Genomic DNA, 16,628 nt, shown 5'->3' with positions numbered 1-16,628 from the left:
CGGCATCCTGCAGCTTCAGTCTTGCAACTGCTGCATGTGATGAAATGTTGTTTAACACGCATGCATTCTCAAATTGCCCCGTTTCTGGAACTGCGTATGTTTAGCACTTAGTAACATCAAGATACCATGTGCTGAGCTGATTGTTTTGTTGAGTGCTGTTTGCCAGTTTTTAGGAGAGGATATGTGGAGTAGTGCAACGCTTCTTTCACTGAAAGTTTTGACACAGCTTGCCTCTAAGCTTTATGTTGAAGTTCTTCATCGCTCCTTGAGGAAAATGGAGTTCTTAGGTGCTGGGTAGTGAAATGCGAAGCACAGTAAGTTGTCACATTCAACTAGTCAAAATAGTGTGATGTATTCTAGAACAGCATTGACTCAGATTATTAGTTTGATGAAGCTATCTAGTATGCTCATAGGGAAATGTATGTGAGACATCCTTTCCTCTGGAGAAGATGTGCTATAGTCCATATGCCAGCTTTCTAGAAAAATATTGCTTCTGAATCTCTTCTCTGATCTTGAAACTATAGCTTGCTTGATCATCATAGTATCTTTTAGACACAAAAAAGCCGTTTCTCCCAGAGAGGACTATTCAAGCACACTTTTACTGCCTTGGTGAATCAGGCATGGAATTGGTATCCTCTCCCTGAAAGCTGTAGCTGTCAGCTTGGAATCTGCCTGCAAGGTTCAGATCTAGAAGCCAGTCCTCCCATAGGATTTCTGATCTGAATTATCTATGTGGGTCTCATATTTGTTGAGAAATAAATGTGAACCTGATGCCAAATATTCAAGATCTCTTGCTGTTTTTTTTCCCTCTGTGCATAATATAAGATTTGGACAATATATTAATGTCCTTGCTATGCCGGTAGGTTATTTTTAAGTTATTGTGAAACTTAATGCATGGTATTGATTAAATTAAAGCTAAGGCTAAGAAGAAAGCTGAAGAGAGCTTGAAGGCTTACCTATGGTCATGAAATAGGTAGAGCATAAAAGGGAAGGATTTAGAGTATAATGGTTAGTATATTTAATTTCCTAATAAAAGTGTACAGTAAGGGGTTATGCTTTTTTTACTTGGTTATCAAAAAGTACAGATGAGGGAGAAGTGGATTCATCCATAGGTTTGGCAGAAAATCCACACAAATTTCAGATATTGTTGAGTTAGACTTGCTATTAAGCAAGTTACATTCTAGTTTAGTATCAGTTCAGTCTGCAAAGTTCTGTCACTTGTTTTAGTGACACTTTTTGCAATGTGAAGACTGTTCTGAATTATTGCAGCAATACATTTGTGCACTTAGGGGCAATGGTCTTTCAAAATACCTCTATGGGAGTGGGTCCTATGCCTGCCATTAGAATATACCCGGGGCACTACGGTGAATGGTAGAACAGAATAAATGTGACTGCTGGGAAGGGGTGGGGGGAAAAGGATGAGAAAACAAATAATACAGGGATTTTGTGGGGAGGGCATAACTTTTGTCCGGTACCTTATGAAGTGTAGCAGGCAAAGCTAAATGAGACTTCTTTGGAGTTTAGTGTTCATTTAGCTTCAGGATTAAACATTCTCACAGAGCACTTATGTTTCAAGTCTGCATTTCTCAACAGAAGAGAAATTGAATGTATTTAGTCTTTGTTAACACTGGTTACTCATGGATTAATTGTTCATGCTCCTTTTCAAAGCAAAGGAATCCTGAAGGATAATGGGGACTGTTAGGTAACATGAGTCTCTAAAGACTTGAAGAGTAGTGTGATATTGTAGAACTCAATATACACCATTGCTTTAGCGACGCTCAAAGTAGGAAGCATTTTAGTAGATTGAGTGGTTATTGAGGGGAGTAGTGATGATAGGGCTGTAGCCAAAATCTCCAACAGAAACCAAGTATGTGAAAGGAAATATAACCACTTCTTCTATCACTACTTTTAAAGTTATCTATGAGTCAAGCTACAGATGGAAAAGGAGTACTCTAACTTGAGTTACTGTGGTTGTATTTCACTCCTACTTGGGTAATCACTAGTCATGTACACTCCAGCTATTTTAAATCCTGTGGAGAGTGTTTATGTCATCTTTTTTTTTTCCTGATCTTTAGGGAAAGCAGCAGCAGTATTTCATGTGTAGTGACCATCCTTGTTGGAATAAGCAGCAGAACAGCAAGTTTCCCACCTTTGCTCTTTGCACCTTGTGGCAAGAACAGAAGCCTGCAGAATGTGGATTAAGTAGAAATAATCCCAATAGACTTGAGTACAAGAAAGGCAATGGAAACAAAAGCTGCTACTTAGGCATTTTTAGAAGGTATTATCAGTCTCAATATATTTAGTGTTCAGTTCTCAGTTTTGCCCCGGCTTTATAAATACTTGGCAGTTCAAGTTTTGTTCTCTACCATGGACTGTGAGGTTTTCTCCACAGTTCTTGTATGCTTTGATAGTATAGTCGTGAGAACTTGAGAAATAACTAAAGCAGAAAATCTGAGGAGTAATAAGCCTTTGATGCAGTGCAAATGATGCTATCTAAAATGGCCTCTTGCATGTTGAACTCCTCTGGGTGGCAAAAGGGGYAGAACAGAATAAAGTTGTTTGCCGTCTGCCGAGCAGTATTGTTACTGGCATGTGAGCTAGTACAAGAACCTCTGTGGTCAGCCCTAGTCCTGGGCATGTCGCTGGAGGCACAGTTGTCTCCAGAGTTCTCCAGAGACCCAAGCTGGTGTAACGTGTCTGCATTAAGAAGCAGCAGCTGTTCTTTAAGCACATGTTCCTAAAGGTCTCAAACACTGAGGCTTGTTGTTGGACTGCTGCTTGTATTATTCACTACACAGTCTTTCAGGCAGTAGTTTTCTTAATTCTTGCCTAGGTGCTTACTGGCCCACTGGTCTAAAAAATTTGAGACTCTTGCACTTGTCAGAAGAAGTGTTTAGCTTTGGACAAGTTGGGTTGCATGTAACAATAACAACCAATTGCAGAGTAGCTATGAAGTGCAGGGATAATTAATGTTACTGTTATCTCCATGTTGTATTTGTTTTGAATATATCCAGAGATGGGATAAGATTTATAGTGGAGGGCTGTAATGAATGGTTTCTATTTAAGATTCAAGCCAAAACACTTTGGATTCAGCTACATCCCTGTCTGCATTGTTTATTTTTAGGAAATATATTACCTATAACTGATTAAGTAGGACACCATTTGGAATTGCTTTGAATGGGAGAGCAAATAAAAGGTTAGTTCACTGTCTCTTATGGATTACCCTGTACGAACTGCTTGAGATCCCCTACCACGAGGGGAATGGCAAAACAGAAGCTGTGCTTGAGTCTTGCTGAGGTAAAAGATTTTCTTATGGTAGAGGAATGGTGGCTTACTACCTGCTTTTGGACCTCTGCAAATAAGCAGTACTGCTCCACAGAACCAAAGTCTAATCTGTAGTGATGCCTGGGCTCAACAAGGCTCACTTGTAGTCCAGAGCTGCTTGACCCCATAAAATGCTTAAGTGTCACTTCTGTCAAAATGAAGACTACTAGCAGATGGCTTACATCAGGATTATTATCAGTTATTCAAATGATATTGAAGTATAAACTGTATGGTATGCATGCTGCCTGTGTTGAGCAAACTCTTACTTCTGCAATTTGCTCTGCTCTAAAGCAGCTACTAGAAACAACCTAGTCCTTCCGTTGTAGCTTTTTACTGCGTTCATGGAACGGCTAGTGCAGCCCATCTGAGTTAAATACCTTGTTTGTAGCCAATACCCAGTATACTGGTGAAGCTTCTGTTAGTTATTTAGGCTCTGCTGATACTCGTATTCCCTACCAGGAGGGAGTTGTACATTGCTGTGGGTATTGCTGTCTTTCAGGTTTAGAGATGAAAGGTGACCAATATATCAGAACTTGTTCATAACGGATACCTTGCATCAAATACAGGGGAATAAGCAGCTTGACTTTTTCTTAAGTTACTCGGTTAACTGATTGCCTTCTAGCAGTTCTTCTGAGACTTGTGAGAAGTCAAGAAAGTCAGTGGACCTGAGCCATTTCAAGTATTGAAAAAGCAGATTCAATCAAAAAGGATTAAAATCCTTCTGAAGATTAAAATGCTTCTGTTAATAGGAGGAAGTAGCCTTAGAATGGCAGGTATTCTGGAATCACGCAAGCCTCGTAGACCAGAAGAGCGCTTCTGAATACTGTCTGGAATCAGTCATCTGACCTTGGTGTACACATGTGAGCACTACTTTGCAGAAAGGTACTGCTTGATAAGCTGTTAGTACATCTATAAAGTGATGTAAAATGCATTGTAATAACAGGCTATTGCACCTTATCCTACGTAGTGTCTTCTGTAACAGATAAATGTAGAACCCACTGACCTAAAAAATATTTAGCAGACTTTTATGACGTTTAACTTCTGTGTCAGACCTCCTCAGGTGGCTGGCAGCTGCTTCTCTGAGCTGTGATCTGGCTGCTCATGTTGAGGTAAGGAAGAGTTGCTATTGGTTTGACTTTCGCYCTGATTCTGTGTTGCTCAGAGCTGCTCTGACAGCAGCTGCCAAGTAATGGTTAAGTGGCTCGAAGTTCTATTTTAGTTAGATGAATTACAATTTTGCAACACAATCTTAGGCTGCTTGTCAAGGAAGGCTTCAGGGACTTCAGGCAAAGGAACTTGCTAAAGTCGCATTAAAAGCTTGTTTTGCTGTCAAGTTGCTACTGCAAGTGAAAATTAGGCTTATCAGGCTAATCTGAGTCTCTGAATAATTTTTAGCATACAAACTCTAATTTCCTGAAACTGGAGTAAGGAGGAAAGACAGGATGCCATAGAGTCCTTAAAAAAAAAAAAAAAAAAGACTTTAGATACTCCTAACTGCTCAGAAGCATATCTAATATATTTAGGGAATTTTACCAAAGTTTAAAATTGCTGGAACTGACTGCCGCAGGACAGCGGTGTTAACTACCAACATCATGAAGCCAACCTAGTGAGTAGTAATCTTCCATGTTGGCTTTTCTTGCTGAAGGCTGTATCAGGATTAACTTAAAATCCTTAAAAACTAGTCTGATCTTCCAGCCAGAGCAACTTTTTCAAGAGGGTGTCTTGTTCTCTAGAGGAGTAACTTTGAACCTCTGTAACGGAGATTTTTGAAGCTTGCAATTAAAGTGAATTATACTTTGAAAAATGTACAGGATTAAACTTTAAAATAAAACTCAGCACTTATGTTTGACAGTGCTTTAAAAACTTCTTGTGCAGTTTGAACTCCTTGATCAAGATATGGCAGTTTTAATTGCATTGTATTAGCTAGTAGGAAATGGAGTAATGGGAGAAGGGTAGCAATTGACCTTGATCTGAATGAGATTTGTGGCACTGGCTTTTCAATGTACCCTGAGTCCTCACTGTCAGCTGATGATATTCATGACTTTGGTAGCACAGCTGGTGAGCCTGTGGCTTAACTATATTCCCTCTTCTTTAGAATACTTTTCTCGAACTTCTGAGTAGGCATATACTTTTTGTTGGGAACTTAGAAACACAAATCCACTTTTGGGAGCTTAAATGTCAGTTTCTTGAGAGTTCTGTGGCTTTAAATTAGGATAACTAGTTCATGGGTGTAGTGATAGTGCTTGATATTTGGGCAAGATTTCTTGAACTTTGCTGCCCTTTGCAGTGTGCTCCAACATACTCATTTTTTCTGGGGAACCAATTAATGCTTTCAACTTTTAAAGATGGGTCAAGTTAATATCCTCAGCAGTGGGCCCAACTCCAAGGGTAGTGTGCTGCAGGGGAGAAGGCAGGAACTTGAAGCTGGGTAGTTCAGTTTTGCTACTGAAGTGAGGTAGCCTTCTAGGAGCTGAAAAATGAAAACTGAAGTTTAAGAGTGAAGAATTCAGCAGCCTTTAGATTAAGTTCTTAAAGTAAAACCTCTATGTGCCTAAGGTTCAGAAACAGTCTTCAGTGGTAACCAGCTACAGCTTTCTTCAGCTTTTAGTTTAAAATCAACATTGTCAAGATCAGAGTTTATCACTGACCAAGAAGCCATCCCTGACTGCTAGGAAATATTAGCAGGCCTTGCAGCTTAGGATCTGATATGTGTGGTAACGGCTGGCTTATAGATGATACCAAAATGTAATTGAATCCTGCATGTATTATGAATTCAAGTTTTATTTGAACTCTTGAGTCATTCATTTTGGATTATAAGCTGCTTTTCAGTCTACCTCAGTAACATCTGGAAACAAACACCTCACTAGATCTGCTGTTAGGAGTACTTTAGAAACTGCACCAAAGTTTTCAAAAGGCAAGATAACATCTTAGGTGGATGCAAAAACTTGGCATGCTATACTGCAGCAGTGTACACTCTTCTGCATTTGTACTGGATGAATGCAGCTGTATATAATTATCATTCTTTTAAACTTGGCTCTGCAAGTCTGAGAAGTGACTTGTGGAAGTCTTGCTAGCATGTAGGCAGCTTAAAGAGAATGGCATGTTAAAAATTTGTCATTTGTGCCTTGCCAGCAAATCCCGTAATATGTTAGTCTCTGGTGTTCAGGGGCAACTGGCTGTCTACTGTGGATGATGTCTGTACTCTAAAGAAGGTATATTGTGGAAGTTAAATTTTCTCATTGTCATCTGAGCTGTTCAGCTAAACTCTGCAACACTTAAAGAATAGAGACCTGGATTGAGACTTGTTGCTAAGCTTTTCCAAATGCAAGGAGCCTATGCATCGCTCCTCATGCAGGCCTTTTAGTTTGTGATGCTTTAATCTGGTGTGAACTCTTGGAGCAGAACCTGACATACAGCCTTAGGTGAGAGCTGCAACACTGACACAAGTGGTATGAGTATTCATTTTAAGTCATCTTTCTGGTGAGATACTATACAAAGCTTCAAAAAACTGCAGGTATTTCTTCTAACTGGAACTGAGGATTGAAGAGAAATAATAATTTTGAGAAACAGGGTGACTCCACCTTGTCATGAGACTTTCTTTTTTTTTCCAGTGATGCCACATGTAGTGTGCTACTTCATCCATGCATGGGAGCTGTGCTGCAGTACTGCTTTTGAGCTGCAGGATGTAGGGTGAACATAAGGGTAGCTTTGGTGTTCTGAATTCCGTTAGATAATAAAACATGTTCAAGCTGTAGGCAGAGTATGTAATTATTTTTCCCTGTATAGAAGAGAAGATGAATGGTAGGTTGTGGTCTCGCATGAAAAATATGGCTTCTTGTTGTACTCCCCTTAATAAAGCTTTATTTCTGCATGCTGTGTGTATATAAAAGTGGAGTAAAGAGTTACAAGTGGCAAGGAGGAGAGGCTTAGGGTTTTTTTTTATGGATGCATCTGACCATAGTTTTGAGTACTGTAGCATCAGTGTTTTCTTCTCCACAAGATTTGAGTCCAATAGTGTTTGAAAATGAATTTTATGCAGTTACTGAGGGTTGCTAGGAAAAATTAGGGTAGTCCGTATTTGTAAACTTTCATGCCTGTCCTTCTGAATTTGTGCATGTGGAGAGTCACTTCATTCTTTCTAGCCATGACTCAACTGACCACAAAGAATGTATGTGGCCTTCAGGTGACCATAAAGGTGTCAGTGAAGTTGTGCGTGACTGACTGCATGCTCCTTTGCTGCCTTGATGGCAAGGAGTGTCTCTTGGCTTACTGATGGTGAAATGGAGCACAGTGCAGGTTGCTGCTCTGAGGGACACTGTCTTTTGCAGACTATTACTGTCTGAAAAATTGTTACTACGTGTGTGTGTCTGGGGTGTTGGCTGAACAGTAATTTCCATTAATCTTAATGATGCTCACCATAGTTCTCTGGACTTAGAATGGAGAGAGATGTACAGTGGGTGGGATGAAGTGCACTGGTGGGGAATGAGAGCACTGTTACTACTTCTATGGTAGCAGAGTTTCCCAGTCAAGAAGGGAATCCTTGTGTGAGTGAAACTGGCTGCTCTGAGTTGACTTGCATAATTGACACCTCTGAAGGGTTTTTCTTCCCTTACTTCCTACAGACGTGCTTGGTGATGCTCTCTACCTTCAGGTGTAGATGTAGCTGTTCAGCAGATGCTGCATTCTCAATATCTTCCCCAGTCCAAGTACATGTTGAACCATAAGATGGATAAGCAGGGCTTGCTTGCATCAGCTCTGTAACAGGCTCAGTGGGAACACCAGAAAGCCTTCAGTTGTCCGTGGTGTCAAGTAAGGAGGTTTTCAACTGGGCTCTTTAAAAGTTGGGAGCCTCATTGAGAGGAAAACTAAACTTATGTACTATACAGGAGCATGGCTATGTGAAGCTCTGCATCTCCACTGTAAGACTCTTGGGGAACTGCATACTGGGGGGGGGGGGAATCTCAAAATTCACTTGTCTGGTGTCAGGCAACATCAAACAGGTAAACCTGAAGTAGGGCTTCACTTCCTGTTGTGGTATCTGGCAACTTGTACTGAGGTAGGGGGTTTGGTCAGCAGTGGCCTCCCTTGTTCATGGGAAACAGAAGCTGGAACTTCTAGAGGTCTTCTATTCAAGAACTTAAATGCTGCCTGTAAATAACAAGAGGCAGTTAAGCTGCAAGCTTTTTCACTTCCTGCAGTCACTTTGTCTTGATCATTGTCCTTCAGTGTTTTGTCTTTCACAAGTTTCAGATAAACCCTCTTTCTCGGACTCCACAGTGGATAAGTGAAGTGAGGTAGCCTGTTGCAGTAACCCTTGCGGGCTGCGATGTATTGAGTACGCAACAGCTCAGGGGACAGCATGGGAATGTTTCCTGGATGCTAGATTTAGTTCTCATAATAGTTGTCTGGTGTTTATATCTAGCTTCCTAGACTGAGCCAGCATGAGCAAAAGCTAACCTGTTTGGGCCCATCATTTTTACCTCTTTAACAAAGTCATGCAAAGCAGGTCAATGGCTGAGCCAGAATTAGCACAGATAAGCTTGATTTCAGAGCTTTACTTCTATTTCCACTTCCCATTAAATCTTTAATTCCTGGGGAAGAGTAGCAAGAATACCAGCTCATACCTGGTAGTGTATTTAGGAGGAGCAATTTGCTAACATGAATTACCAGTGGCAGTGTCAACTTTTCTTCATTAAAATATGACTGTCGGTGCTTTTTTTTCTTCTGACTCGGATGAAAATTTACTTTAAACTGAAATATGGTATAGCTCAGAAGCATTCTGAATTGCTCAATACATCGGGCTAGAGAAATTTTGAGGTCCTTAATAGGGTTTCTTCAGAATAAGATTTTGAGGCAGGTACTTTAAAAAAAAGTTAGTTTTACTTAAATTGTGAGAACTTCCATTCACAGACTAGCAGTTCTGTAGCTGCATAAGACCTTGCGTTTTGTTCAGTTCACCACTTCTATTCACCGATGTGTGGATTTGGTGATAAAGGCAACCAGGCTGTTAAGTTCTATATACTGCAAAAAGACACCTGCATCCTTGAAATGGACTAGTTCACTATAGCAGGAGCACTTGGGAGCTGTCATAATACAAGGGTTAAAAAGAAGTCTAATACAGAGTGTGTCTGGACTGAAGCCATCTTATCTTTCTGTGGCCTACAGATAGTGGAGTATATAATACCTTGATGATGCTTGGGTTTCTTAAATTCTGTACTTTAGTTTTAATGAAGGCAAAGCTAATGTGATTGGCTCTATGACTTGAGGAACACTCCTTTAGGCTTCCAAACTATTAAGTCACAGCAGGTAACTGAAGATGTGTGCCAAATATTTTAACTTAAGGTACAACTTTGCTTTCTGGGGTACTGGCATTAGTTTTGTGGGGTTAGCTTCCTTGCAGTGTCAGAAAAATTATATTAAAGTAAGCATGGTAGCTCAAGTATTACTAGCAGTGTTTTTAGAGTTAATATATGATTGGTTTTGAAATTAAAAAAAAAACAACCTGTTCTTATTTTATTTTATTTATTTTTTTAGGAGTTGAATGATCTGGCACGTGATCCTCCAGCACAGTGTTCAGCAGGGCCTGTTGGTGATGACAGTAAGTACGCTAGTATCTGAATATTAACCCAATAAACACTTGAGTCTTTAACTTTCCTGTCTATTTCCTCAGCTAGGAGTGCCCTTGCAATGTTTTGGTTAAAAGTGTGCTAGATATTACTCTACATATAAACCTTAAACTTCTTGCCCTTCTATATCCCTTAATACTTCTCTCATGAATCACTGAAGATCCCTCAGTCACTTCATTTTGGGCAGCTGTGGCTGCTAAACACATCTTAAGCTGCTTGCTTCTAAGTTGGTCTTCTACTATTTTTACACTGTGTGCTATCTGCAGAAGCTTGTAAACTTCGGCAGCTCTCTGGCCAAAGCAGCAAGCTAGCTTCCTACAGCTTTTTGAACTTGTTTGGTATCTAAATCATATGTAGTGTAATCACAGGGTCCTATAAAGTAAGAAATCAGTCTAGTCCTCATATTAGTACAGTGAGGTCAAGATTAAACAGTATTTAACACAGGAACTGAAGTTGCCACTGCCTTTTGTGAAAGGGTTACATGCAATCCTTAGGGATAAGAGGGTAAAGTGTGAATGGAAGGGAGACTAATTAGTAAATTAAAGCTCAAATCGTGCAGTAATCTTAGGGGGTTTTTTTGTTTGTAATAATTACCGTGGTCAATGAGTTATAGGAACATTGGAAACATCACTTGTTCTTTAATCTGTTTTGTGTTATTGTATTATAGGGCACATCAGAGCATAAGAACTGAAAACCAGGCTTGGCTCTTCTCCAGCCTTAAGCAGGAGGAGTTCACTCAGTTTGGCTTACTACTTCTGGATTGCTTGCTAAGCAAAATCAGAATGTTTAAATCCTGCTGTAATCAACTAACTTGTCACTTGATTTAGACATAGCCTCAAATGAGATAAGGAAATACAGGTAGTGCGTCCGTAAATCAGATGGTACTACTGCGTTAAAAACAGTATTCAAATCAGTTGGCACTGCCTGATTCCATATGCCTAGGAATATCTCTTTGGCATACACATCAGCTGGTGGTCTTTCCTGTTTCATTCTTATGGAAAGTTGTTCTCCTGGTGTGGGTGCTTTGAACTTGTTTTTCTCTCCTCTTCGAAGCTCTAAAAACTAAGAAGTGTTGAAGCAGGAAAAGAATCAGTTATTGCTTAAAAAGCCGTACTCTGCATTTTTCTTTTCAAATACACTGCTTTATATTAGGAAGAAGACCTACTGCTGTCTTGGCATGTGTTGGGCTAGGGAGGGCAAGATGTTGTGTCGTTAACTAAATGGTCTTTATATGGATGCTTCTTTAAATCGGTTCTAGGTAATGTTCCCTGTCTGCTTTGATTAGCTGTGAATAGGGCATCTTAATTTTTGGCCTGTACTTGTGAAATTTTTCATAGGATGCCTTAATTTTAAACTGAACTGCAACAGTTTCACAAGTTGTACACTTGGAAGTAGGCTTTTCTCTAACTAGGCTTACGCTTTTTTGGTAAGCTACTTTTTCATAGTAATTCTTCAACTCTTGATTGTAGCTTAACAAACCGGCAAGCAGAACGCTGTAATGACTTACACTTGTAAATTCACTTTTTGTTTTGGTTTTACCAAGGGCCCTAGGGCAAATTCAGGTATTTGCATTGTGAATACCTTTACATCAGTATTTAAGATATGAAATGCATAAGAAGTACAAATTGATCCATATATTTTTTCTTTTAGCAGCTCTGCCCTATAGGAAAGGCTATATAATGAATGCTTCAGCCACTTTAGTCCTAACTGGTATGCTGTTACAAAGCATGGATTTGTAACTTGTTGTGCAGTGCAGTATCTCTGACAAATGTGCTGTTCAGCATGGCATCTGACCCAGGAGAGTAGGAAATAATAAAAACTCAAGTTTGCTAATTCAAGATCTAGCTGTTCTTATGCTCTAAGAACTTAAGTTTATGTATCCTTTCCAAAAGGAAGAAACTAACTGCTGAGATCAAGTCATTTCTGAACTACTCAAGTGCTGAAGTGTGTAGAAACTCACACCTATAAAAATCTAGGACTAGGTTAAAAAAGACAGACTCAAGAACGAAAATATCTAGAAGTATAGCCTTTTTAGCAATGCTATCAGGCAAGTCAAAGCCGCATTTATTTTTGAGGTTTCTAACAGTTGTATCAAGCTTCTTTTGTTACTCCATAACTTATTTCTGTTTTTAAAATGTGTTTCAAAGTATGCAGTGGTGAAACTGCATAGAAGGGAAATTGCTAAGATACAGGGTCAGTTTGAGGCCGCTCATCCCGTAAATTTGCAAGTGTGACTTGTGCCACAATATACTCTTTGGAAACTGTTTATCAAAGTGAAATAGTTGTGATCAGTTATGAAACAGTTCATCAAAGGTGCTTGATACAATCTGATAGAGGAGGTGGGAAGATGAGTTGATAAATGTAATGGAAAGTTGCTTTAAAGCTTTCTGTATTCAGCAATAATATTAATGTGTCTTCATGCCCTCTTCCTTCTGGAAGACCTAATGAAAGGCTTTCAGTATTGAGAGCTGACATTTTGGAGATATGAGTAACTGAATAGAAATTGAAAGGTAACTTCTTCCATACCTAACCCAGTGTTCTAGTTCTGACTAGGTTGCCTTGTCAGAATGAAGTTCTTCAAAATTTAGAACATGCTGTGCTTGCAAAGTGGTACTTTTTCTAGTCTGGTTGATTAATCTGTTCCCTGTTACAAGCTTCTCATCCCTGTATTTCATAAATCTTGTAAAAGGAGAAAAGCTGCTTGTGCCTTTAACTTTAGGGTCAGGATTTCCTTTCTCTCAGTAATGTTTTTTAATCCCCCTTCTCCCCCCCCCCCAATTTGTTTTGGAAAGATGCTTGTGATGGGGTTGCACTGCCAAAGCTTTAGTATACTTCCCAAACACTACACAGTGGTTTAGTTTACTTCCAAGCAGGTACCTCTGCTCAGCTACTGAATGTCAGAGACTTCCTTCTTGGTTAAAAAAAAACCAACAAAACAAAACCCTTTTTGAATGGTTGATTTCAAAGTAAATAATTGACTGAAACAAGCTTTGCATAACAAATACATCTTTCAGTTCATCAAACTTGTCCTGGATGTTGTGAGAATCTAAAGCTTAAATTAAACCAGGAATTTTCCCAACTCTGGGATAGGAATCGGAAGGAAACTCTCATCTAATTTGTAAAATGTCAAGGCTCACTGGTAAAGCTCTCAATTCTTTATGGCTTCTTTTGGGTTTAGGGTGATTGCTGGTTATCTCATCTTGTCTTTTAAGCGTGCAGATGTGTGCAGGTCAACATCCAGTGCTACCTGTATTTTCCAGTACAATCCTAGTGGATATTATCAGCATCTATTTTTGCCTGTGAAATTCTTAGTTGTTTCACACTTGGCAGCACTCCTCACTACTTTTTCCTTTTTTTTTCCCCCTTTTTTTCCCCCCTCCTTGGCCTCCCCTCTGTCTTCTTCYTCTGGGTTGCTCTCTGTCCTTCTACAGGTAGCATGGACTCACTCTGAAGCTGTCTGAAATATTTTAAGATGGCTGAACATTACCTTTGACTGAGTACATGACCCATTGTCTTAATTTCCTGGGTCTATATCAGATGTAGTTTTTCTTTGCTAGCTGGTGGTGTTTAAAATACCTTCTGTTACAAACTTATTAATCCTAACCCCTCTTGTCCCTTAGTCTTGGCAGGGCTGTTTTTACTTTGCTTTTTTCCCCCCTTGTATGGTATACCCAGTTGTAATGCCTGTACTGTGTGATTAAAAGCCGCTCATGCTAGAGGAGAACAAGTAGTGCCCCTGTGGGCCAAGATTACTTTGACGCAGGTAGCAGTCTTGAAAGCTGTAGACATCAGTTGCTGGTTATATACATAACCTGCAGATGGTTTCAACTTCTATGCTGTAAGAAAGCATTAAGGAAGAATTGTGTTGTGACAACTGAACAGTCTTCTGTACAACTCCCCTGTCCTGAAGATAATATAAATATGTAACTGATGTCCATGCAGAAGGAGAGTTCCTGCAGTACTGTTTGGCAGTTGTTAACCTGGTACACCTTGAACAGTAGCACTGTAACTTTCAGAGAAAGCAGAGGAATACAGAGCAACGTTAATCTGTATGAGAATTTCCTTTATTTCCTTTCTAACAGCATTTATCTTGCTTGTTTTCTACAGCATAAAGGCATTCTCCACAATTCTGTATTACCAAGTTTAGATTTTCTCTTGAACAGCTGCATGTGAATAAGACTTAATTTTTATCAGTTTTAACCTACAGCATAGGCTAGCACATCCTGGTCTCAAATACTTAGACTTTCCTGTATTCCTCTGTCATTCTTGCCTCTCTTAAAAATAATCTAGGTTTCTGCTCCTCTGAAACTTTGAGGCTGTGTGGAGACTAAGCTAAAATAGATGAGATGCTGCTGATTTTAGGTTATCTCTTTGCACATGACAAATGCAATGCTTAAGCTTACCCTCAGGCAGTCCATTCAGCTAAGAATCTATATGGCAGAGATCCTACCTAGTAAAGGATGTGCTTATGCTACAGCTTTGCTTTGCTGTAGCTCACCCTAAAAGGGCACTGCAGTTGCTGGAAACTGGGCTTTGGTTCAGGTACTTGTAGAAATTCATGGGGAACTGCAAAACTGAATGTACAAATTTGTATTAGGTCTAAAATGTTGACTCTAACTGTCTGGATTTTTGCTGTGAGGGGATGTTTTGGGGGGTATGATGGGTGTATGCTACCACAACAATCTCTAAAAGTGTAAATTGAGTGAGTGTAGAGCATTGGGTACTTCATCCTGTCTCTGTTTAGTTCTTTGGCTTGCTTCCCTGCAGCCTTTCAGAAGGCTTTGTTTTACAAATAGACTCCTGCTTTGTAGTGCTTTGTCTGGAAGTAACTAGCTCATTACTTGAGCTTCTCCAAACAGAAACTGTAGTAAATCACTTTTTCTCTTTTTCAGTGTTCCATTGGCAAGCTACAATAATGGGACCAGTAAGTATGAAAGAGTTGATGTTCATAGACTTTTTTTTAAGACTAGCTCTCTTGTAAATAACTTCTCAAACTGAATAATGATTCTTCTTCATTTACAGAATGACAGTCCCTATCAGGGTGGCGTATTTTTCTTGACAATTCACTTCCCAACAGATTATCCCTTCAAACCACCTAAGGTGAGTGGCTTGTACTGTAAATCCATTTAGGACCATGTGTTTTAATGTACATTTGTGAGCCTACACTGAAATTTCCCTTCTTCTGCAGGTTGCATTTACAACAAGAATCTATCATCCAAATATTAACAGTAATGGCAGCATTTGTCTTGATATTCTACGGTCACAGTGGTCTCCAGCACTAACTATTTCAAAAGGTACCTCCCATGCTCATTTAATTTTACTCTGCTGAAAGGAATTATTGACTTGGTTTTAGAATGTGAAAACTGCTGCATTCCTACTGTTAACTGTTCTTGTGGTCACAGCTTTGGTCATGTGGCCGCACATCTACCTCATAACCAATTCATGAGTGCTGAATGCTCTCTAAATCTGATCTCCCTTTCTCCATAGGGAGACTGATTAATTTTGCCAGTGGATTGGATAAGTCTTACTAGTGGTCTCTCACTAATAAGTACATAGTCTTGGCACCTCAGTAGATTTTGCTTTAGTCCAAATGCTTGAACTAAAAAATAACTTTAACCTAGTGCATGAGAAAGCAAGACTTCTCCAGGGTCTAAAAAGCCACACCAGGTAAAACACATAGGAAAACAGGTGTGTCCTTAAAGGCTAACTGAAAAACCTACTTTTTTTGAGTCACCTAAGATGGATATTTTTTTTTAAGAGAACATCAGAAATTAGTTAGTTGCTAAGTTTTTAACAAAACTTCCAGTGACATGAACTATTAAAACATGTTTCAAAACTAATTGGCTTGCAATATCTTAAATGCTACTTTTAGCCAAAGAAAATTTGAGGTCCCCATGGAAGATCACTTGCCTATTAAAGTGGTATTCATGTTTAACGCAGGTCAGGTGTTTTAAAAAGTTTAAAAGAAGACCATATTTAATCTTCTTGGTCTTCTAGCTATTGGTTTGCAGACCTAGCCATGGCAATTCAGAAAACTTTGGATCTTTTCTGTACATGGATCATGTCTTGATCATTCCGTTCTGTAGCTTCACGTTAGCTCTGTAATCAACTGCTGCCAAGTATCCCAACTTTCTGGATATGCTTTTAAGTACCTGACACTTGTAATTACAGTATCCTTCGCATCCTCTCCTGGCTCTAGCACGTTCTCCTGTTACCTGTAATTCTTCTAACTACGTGTGTTGATATTCCCAGACACTTTCTTTTGGTTCAGACAGGTGACTCCTGTTACCCTTCTCTTGCTTATAACTGTCTCCCTTTTACTGAACCAGTGAAAGTTGTTGCCTTCTCTGTCCAGCTAAAGTCTTCTGCATTTGTAGAAGCAGATGGAAAGGCAAAAACAATACTTGACTTGTCCCTTGCCAGAAGTGAATCTGCTAGTGCACAAAGCTGAAAGTCTTCACTGCGAGTTGAAAGAACTGAAGAAATGGTGTTAATAAGGGGCAAGGTGTCAGGTTGACACCACTTTCCTTATGCTTTCAGTCAAGTACTAGCTTCTGTTGGAGGTAGAAAGATGTATCTGTGTTTGATTAAATTGCTGTCTGTTTGTAATGCTTACAGTTGGAGAATATGTGACAATGTGGCATAGTATCTTACTTTCATTCTTACTTTCATTTACAT

The 16,628-nt window shown here is 39.4% G+C and overlaps 1 protein-coding gene across 2 annotated transcripts in view; it reads left to right on the top strand.

Moving 5' to 3' along the window:
• The first annotated feature begins 4,412 nt into the window (after positions 1-4,412).
• The window catches only part of UBE2D2 (ubiquitin conjugating enzyme E2 D2), a 30,175-nt gene continuing 17,959 nt past the window's right edge, over positions 4,413-16,628 (top strand). The window contains exons 1-5 of one of the 2 annotated variants that reach the window (XM_026067862.1): positions 4,413-4,433; positions 9,859-9,922; positions 14,843-14,874; positions 14,973-15,050; positions 15,139-15,244. In XM_026067862.1, coding sequence (XP_025923647.1) covers position 9,922; positions 14,843-14,874; positions 14,973-15,050; positions 15,139-15,244 — 217 coding nt within the window. In that variant the 5' untranslated portion in view covers positions 4,413-4,433; positions 9,859-9,921. Of the gene's footprint in view, positions 4,434-9,858; positions 9,923-14,842; positions 14,875-14,972; positions 15,051-15,138; positions 15,245-16,628 lie in introns of those variants that run through there. The other variant, XM_026067861.1, reaches the window with a different exon arrangement.

Source organism: Apteryx rowi, unplaced genomic scaffold (genome assembly GCF_003343035.1).
Source record: "Apteryx rowi isolate R43461 unplaced genomic scaffold, aptRow1 scaffold_264, whole genome shotgun sequence".
In the NCBI taxonomy this organism is placed as follows: Eukaryota; Metazoa; Chordata; class Aves; order Apterygiformes; family Apterygidae; genus Apteryx; species Apteryx rowi.
This window is presented reverse-complemented; position numbering and strand designations above follow the sequence as displayed.